The sequence below is a fragment of the Ranitomeya variabilis genome, chromosome 3, assembly GCF_051348905.1.
Source record: "Ranitomeya variabilis isolate aRanVar5 chromosome 3, aRanVar5.hap1, whole genome shotgun sequence".
In the NCBI taxonomy this organism is placed as follows: domain Eukaryota; kingdom Metazoa; phylum Chordata; class Amphibia; order Anura; family Dendrobatidae; genus Ranitomeya; species Ranitomeya variabilis.
In genome coordinates this window covers 628,009,687-628,017,261 of record NC_135234.1, presented here as the reverse complement: position 1 = coordinate 628,017,261, position 7,575 = coordinate 628,009,687, and the positions used below count along the sequence as shown (strand labels likewise).

Below are 7,575 nucleotides of genomic sequence, written 5' to 3'. Positions count from 1 at the left end.
GTCACAGCAGCACCACAGAGCAGCCTGCAGCAAACACATGGCTTTGTTGCCATCCTTCCCTCCAAGCAGCCCCGCCCATCCACAAACCGACAGCCAATCAGCAGCGTCGGTTTGTTTATTCTCGCCACGATTCCAGACAATGAATAGCGTGGGCGTGACCTTTCACAATGTCTACCTGTAGCGCTCAACCAATCAGAGCGGGCCGCTACTTTTAGGTCACTCGTGATTGGACAGGTGCAGTAAAATGGGCGTTGTTATGAGATAGGACTCGACTATTTGACCTGAAGACCCGCGAGTCCACCTCATAATCCTAGTGAGGGTCGTTAGACAGCGCCGGCCACTACACGGAGAGCACCCACAGTTTATCTTACTCCGGACTATGTCTCGCCCCGTCGCACCTACCGTCAAGCATCGCAAGGTCGTGATGCTCGGATACCCATCTGTCGGTGAGTTGTGTCCGTGCAGCGATGGCAGCCGACAGATCGCTGTGTGTGCGTCTCCTCGGTGTGGTGCTGCACTGCTATACAAGTGTGCGGCAGTGTTGCGGTTTGGGGCTGTGCGTGCGGCACTTCTCTGGTGCTGTCAGCGGTGCTAGTTCTCCTAACTGGTGACCTCTTCCCACGGGTTGTCAGCCAGTGACTGGCTGTGTGCACAGGACCGCAGTGTCCAGTGGTCGTCAGTAACTGCTCTCCTGGGGGGCTTCATGTGCGCAGCTATGGTGGACAATGCTCTGGGGTGGGGGAGGACTGCTGCTCTCTATAGAGGATGCCATGGGGGAGGGGGGCGTGCAGCCTAGAAATAATATAGTGCTGGTGGGGGGCTTCAGTCTTGTTAAACGCCTAGTAAATAGAGAGACAATCCATCTGATTCCTATTGATCCCATCAGATCTATTAAAGGGCCAGGCTGGCTAGTGAGTGCTAATGGTGAGCAGCCAGGCTTCGGTGGCCTGGAGATGGAAAATCTCCAAATATAATTAAGAGACCACCGCAAAATGTTCAGTTTGTCTGATTTTTTTTTTTTCTCTTTATAGGCATTTTTGAGTATTCTATAAACTTCTGACCAGTCTCCAAAGTTCCAAGCAATACTTTTTTTTTTTTTCTGACAACGAAAAATGGTCAAAATAAAACCCAGTGCTTTTAGAGCTTAAATAAAACAAGTTCATAATCATTTAGAAACAACAATACTAATGTTTTAACTCAGGAAGAGTTCAGAAATCAATATTTTGTGGAATAACCATGATTTTTAATCAGTTTTCATGCGTCTTGGCATGCTTTCCACCAGTCTTTCACATTGCTTCTGGTGCAAAAATGTAAGCAGCTCTTTGTTTGATGGCTTGTGACTATCTATCATCCTCTTGATTACATTCCAGAGGTTTTCAAAGGGGTTCAGGTCTGGAGATTGGGCTGCCCATGACAGGGTTATGGTGTGGTGGTCTCTTAATTTTTGCCAGAGCTGTATAACTCCAAAGTGAAAAGTAAGGAGCCATGCTTTATCACTAGTTCGGATGTACGTCCATACATTTTTTTTTTTTTTTTTTTTTTTTTTGTTTGTTTGTTTTTTTGTTAGTGCTGCTGTTTTCATGTATAATAAAATTATCTAAAAACGTAATCGGGCAGGGAGATTATTTCCTACAGGCCCTTTGACTCTTGATTCCTAGTCCACAAAGAGTTGGATCAACTTTCAAGTAAAGAGGCTGTCTTCCAATAAGAACCAACTTCAGTATGCCCTAGTGGATCCTACCCAATTAAAAAAAACAAACAAAAAAGTCCTATTGGATTCTATGCATAAAAGTGTTTATGGGCAGCAGTGCGCCCTGCCCCATCTACAACCTTAGCTGTGATTCTCATCTAGTGCTTAGTTTAGTGCTGAGCCCCTGGCCTTAACACGAGTATGTGTGGATATATGTTGCTTTGTTTTTTTGGGTCTCCCACCTAACTTTCATATGCTGTGATCCACAGGAAAATCCTCGCTGGCTCTGCAGTTCGTTAAGGGAGACTTCCCAAAAGACTATGAACCCACCATTGAAAACAGTAAGTATCTTAAAACACACAAAGCCCAAGGTGGCCATATAAGACACAAATCCAAAATGTGATATATATAATTATTATTTTTTTTTTTTTTTCAAATTTTGGGGTGGAAAATGTAAAAAATGTATTTATATAAGATGGAGGTCGTCTTATCATCCGAATTTTAAGGTATCTTACCTGAGGGCCGGCAGTGGTAGAGCATGGTCCCTTCCTCAGGAAGCCGGCGGGGGCAGAGGTGGGGCAATGCTGCAGTGCCGGGTATCTCGGCGGTGAGGCAGAGTGTGTTACATGGAGCAGGGTCCCTTCTTCAGGATGCCGGCGGCAGAAATGTGGCGATGCTGCAGCCCGGTGTCTGCGGTGAGCAGATCTGAGTGAATCATTGGTTTATCGGTGGCCATTTTCCTGAAGCCAAGGGCCACCAAGATCTCAATCTGCGCATGTGCGGCCTCCGGTGGCCATTTTCTTGAAGCCCACAGCCTCAGGAATATACTAGATCTGCACACATGACGCCTCCAGCGGCCCACAGCTTCAGGAAGATGGCCGCAGGGAAACCATGCACTCAGCACTACTCGCCGCTGACACCGAGATTCAGCATCGCCACACTTATGCCACCGCCGGTTCCCTGAGGAAGGGACTCTGCTACACCACTGCCGCAAACCCCCCCCCCCCCAGTGAGCTTGCATTCGGATTATAAGACCCTGCCCCCCCATTTTCCTTCCAAAAATTTTTGGGGAAAAAGTGCATCTTATAGTCCAAAAACTACAGTAGTCTTTCCGTAACTCTTGGATCCCATAGCTGTTATTTTTAAACACCACCTTAGGCCTCATTAACTCAATCAGTATTTCTTTGCCAAAACAATTAGTGTCAAACTTTCATTTTCTATACATTGAGGATAGGGGGGGAAAAAAGTTAACTCGCCAGTCTCCAAAGAAATCCAATGTTCGTCCTCCACGGAGCCGCCCTAATCAGACGTTGTCTTTAGCAAATGGTGAACCAAGATCTCCAGCCTGGATTTTCATGGAGTTAAAATAACTGATGTGTGAATAAGGCCTAACAGTGGGTCTGTGGATTCACCATGTCTGGCCCAGGTAGTAATGGAGGCAAGAGAACTGTTGGTGAGGGGCATGGCTACAGTGCTCGGTAAAGTCAGGTCTAGTATTTCCACCTTTAATGTTTGTGTATTTTCTCCACAGCTTGGAGTAAGACATTCAGGCTGGGAAACGATGAGTTTGAACTGGATGTTGTGGACACTGCAGGACAAGTGAGTTGCTGCTTAAAGAGGAACAGTTTTTGTTTCCTAAATCAATGGTGCACATGATATCTTACAAAGTTGTATATTTTTATCAGAGAAATCTGCTTCCTTTTTCTGTCAAAATTGGTCAGTCGTTATTAAATTTCTCAATTCTGAGGTAAAATCTGTGTATAGTGAAGACTCCCATTACTGAGGGCAGGTGAGAGCTGCGACTGATAAGATGCTATGTAGATGGCACGGGGAGGAGCTGAAGCCGAGCTCCTCCCTACCATTTACATGGCGGCTGCTACTGAAGAGAAATAACATATACTGCACTTCTCGTCAATAGCAGCCGCCGCCATCTTCTGTGTAGGTGGGAGGAGCTCGGCTTTAGCTCCTCCCCTTAGGTCTACAGGCAGATTTCTCTGAAATATATTACAAAGTGTCTTACTTTCATGTGTAATATTGATTTATGAAATTAAAATGGCTGTCACTCTTATTTCTTTCACAACTAAAATTCATCCATCAAAATGTGCCAGGAACTTTATAATTGTAAAATAATCTTTACTTCTCCTTCTAGGATGAGTACTCTCTGATCCCGCAGTCCTTTATTTTTGGCATACATGGATACATTGTAGTTTACTCTGTGGCTTGCTCCAGAAGGTGAGAGAATTCTTCCCTTGGGAAAACCGACTGTACTGATGACGAGTCTAATGGTGTTGCGCCCCCTAGTGACCTCTTTGGTGAACTAATACTTGAAATCTAGTTAATCATCCTGTTGTACAGTGAATATTTCTATGCTGAAGTATATACATACTGTGCTTCATGAATATTAATACTGACATGTAATTTCTTCTGTCTCTTTACAGCTTCCAAATTGCGACTGGATTGCACAGAACACTTGTGGACAAAAGGGGAAAATGCCTGTAGGTTTAACTCTTTCTGAAGGGGGGGGACAAAAGGGTGGCTTTGGGGAGTGTGGGGTGTTACTGCACAACTCGGCTCAGGACCCCAATAAGAAAACTAATATTGTCCTGAATTGGCATTACTCCAGAAATATTGTTACTTTATCCTCTGAAAACAGCAGTGCTGGAATGGCGCCACCACCGGAGGATGGGTGATCAATATCTCACTGATGTTAATGGCCAGAAATTCCGACGCTGCTGGACACAGCAGGTCCATCACAATGAGAGTCCGGGTACTGCAGATGGGAACCACCACCACTCAAATGGGTTTTGCAGCATTTGGCTCCTATATTGATGGCACAGTAGCTCAGTCATTTCTAAGTAGTGGACAGCCCCTTAAAGGGATTAGGGTGAAGTTATTGATAGAAAAAAAAAGCTCCTAATGCAGTGATTCCCCTTTATGGCCATATTGCTAGTTAATCAAACTGCTTTTCACCATCGCGGTTTTGGAAAAGTTCTTTGAAGTGACTAAGTGGCCAATGTTCTCAGATGCTGCTTTGTCATTAGTCGGCTAATATAGATTTTGTGCTAACTTTGCTTAACAAGCTTATATTGGAATTAGACTCTAGTATGGCTCTTAGTAGATGATCTGGATGGACCTGTCAATCTACAACTTGTAGTACATATGATTACTTGAGCCTAACTGGTTTTATTGATCCTCTTTCAGAATGCCAATTGTATTGGTGGGGAATAAGACAGACCTACCACCCCAGAGGTAAGTTGTGTTATATATAATCTTCACCCTGTCTCATTTCTTAAATTATGAAATCTGTTTTATTTTTATAATATCTTATTTAATATAATGGGGTTTTTTTTTTTGGTTTTTTTTCTTTATAGCCATGTAGTGAGAGCAGAAGACGGGAAAAGGCTGGCTGATTCCTGGGGGGCTGCATTTATAGAGGCTTCTGCTAAAGACCCAGAGGTAAATTTCTCTCCATCTGCACATACGATTATAAGTTTCTGTGGTGTCTGATCTACACTGACCTAAGCTTGCAGTCTTGTGACTATAAATCTGGGACTTCCTCGAGGAGGATGCTCTTCAATGCATATCTACAGTGGAGAGAGATGGGTTATTGTGAGTGTGGACCCTCTAGAGTTCCTTCATGCCTGCCTTATGGGTGTCTTACTTACAGGATGGAGGATATTCTAGTTATGGTTGACCTTGTACCATAATAGAATGGCTAGCAGCAGTATTCGGCCACTTTTGTGATTTAGTATGGTGGACTTGTTAAGTAACTAATAAGCTGCATAAAGCTTTCATCTACCACTTGACTTTGCATGATTTGTTACTAAATTTTTTTTTTTTTTTTTTTTTAACAGAACAGCAAACAAATTTTTACCAAAATTATTGAGGAAATTGACCGTGTGGAACGATCGTTCAGTGATGAGAAGAAATGCTCTCTGATGTGATCTGGCCGACCCTGCAGTCTGTCAGCCGTCTATTCACCACTTGGTCACAAGCCGTCTACTGATTGCTACAGTCCCTCTAGAGCTTGGGTCGGGTTCACTCCGTCCATCAAACCTTTTTGACTTAAGAGGTTTCACATCTCACATGCTGCTCCATAAGCCAATGACTCTGCCCTACATCCGCACAAATGGCAACTCTGGCTGTGTTGGGTTTTTTTGTTTGTTTTTTTTTTTTTTTTTTTTTTTTTCTTTGTCTATATAAGCTTGATTGTCAGTTTGCACAGAATTGCAGCACTACTACTGCTGTTTATAAACTTTTTTTTTTTTTTTTTTTTTTTTCATAATCTGTTACAAAAATGTATTTATGTTTTGTATAAGGGGACCGTTTTGAATGTAAGGGAGGGGGGGTGGGGGGCAAAAAATAAAAGACCATTCATATACTCTTATACTTCTGGTCATAACAGGACTGTATCATTGCTGCTACTTGTTAGAAGGAGGAACAGGTTTCCCTCTACTAATATTTGCATGCTGTATGAACCCTGGAAATGCTGCACCCCCTTCATGGAAAGGATGGGTGATATACACTGTTTACGCTTTCAGCATTGGGCGATCTGTTCATTCAGGTCAAAGTGCTAAAATATATTCATTTACGTAAAGTATAAATAAAAAGCCTTGGATAAAACTTGACTACTTTATGAATGTGCCTTATGATTGTATGGTCTGAGACCAACCCACACAGGGTACCTGTATGTCTACAAATGATTCCATGTTTCTTTCCTGTTTTAGAAATGTAGACGCAGCCATCTAAAGATATTTCTTGTTTTTGTGTATTTTGAGTTGTCTTTGCAAAATAAACTTTGTTTGTATTACTGCATAGATAACAATTGTTTTGACTGTATTTGAACAAAAGTATACATTTATTACCTACATGTGTCACAAGGAAATAAAATTAAAAAGTGGCTCAGAAGACTACTATACGAAGGTGGGGATAGAAATGTAAGGACAAATGCTCAACCATCATCCAGCACAACTTCCGCAGTGACATCAATAAGGTGCTCGGTTATTTTACATGAGGGGCTGATTCCCCATTCAGCTTTCCTTTAGTGTGTGTATGTAAGGACACCTACACAAACTCCTTGCAGATGTTTTCCTTGGTGCAATTTAAACTCTGTCCCCCAGCGCTGCAAAGCAACAGTCCTGACCACTGAGCCACCATGCCATGTTGCCCTTAGCTGCCATAGATTTGAATTGATATTGTCCTTTAATCAGATTCCTCCAAGAACACTGAGAAACTGTTATGCAAGTATGTAGACACCATATAAGTTTATTATAATTATTGCCTTTTGTACAGATGTGTCAATGACTAATTTAGTTTGTAGGTTCCGCCCCGTCTTATCAAATTTTCCCCCCCCCCATGTGTTTTTTTTACATTCATGTTGGATCAGACTTTTAGTTACCACTCTACTTGACACTTGTCTAATGTGGCATTGTTCTAATTCTGACAAAATGAGTAGTGATGGGCGCACCCGAACAGTAAAGATATGGGTTCTCCAGGAAGTCCAGTGTTTCTGTTCAGATTTGGGACCCCAAACATCGATTGTTTCCCCCCGCTATCGTGCATGACGGCGCATGAAGCACAGGCTGCTCTGATCGGCAGTAAGATTACCACTGTTAATGAGAACCAAAGAAAATGTGGTAGGGTCTTGGTAAATTAGGAACCAAATATGCAACAAAGATACTACTGTATTGCACATCCTATCGAGACGAAGTTCTGTGCACCTGCAGTGTTGGTTGGTGATCAAAGCCTTCCTCCAAGTGCGGTGGTGTTGCAGTCCCTTACTGCCTAAAGGTACCGTCACATTAAGCGACGCTGCAGCGATAGCGACAGCGATGCCGATCGCTGCAGCGTCGCTGTTTGATCGCTGGAGAGCTGTCACACAGACC

General features: G+C 43.1%; 1 protein-coding gene across 1 annotated transcript; it reads left to right on the top strand.

Annotated features, from left to right (window-relative positions):
* Nucleotides 1-275: 275 nt before the first annotated feature.
* On the top strand, nucleotides 276-6,505 carry RHEBL1 (RHEB like 1). Its single transcript, XM_077299740.1, has 8 exons — nucleotides 276-446; nucleotides 1,960-2,031; nucleotides 3,222-3,289; nucleotides 3,840-3,922; nucleotides 4,129-4,185; nucleotides 4,892-4,939; nucleotides 5,062-5,146; nucleotides 5,545-6,505. Exons 1-8 carry the CDS (start codon nucleotides 380-382, stop codon nucleotides 5,632-5,634), a joined length of 570 nt encoding a protein of 189 aa, XP_077155855.1. The 5' UTR covers nucleotides 276-379; the 3' UTR covers nucleotides 5,635-6,505.
* The last annotated feature ends 1,070 nt before the right edge of the window (nucleotides 6,506-7,575 follow it).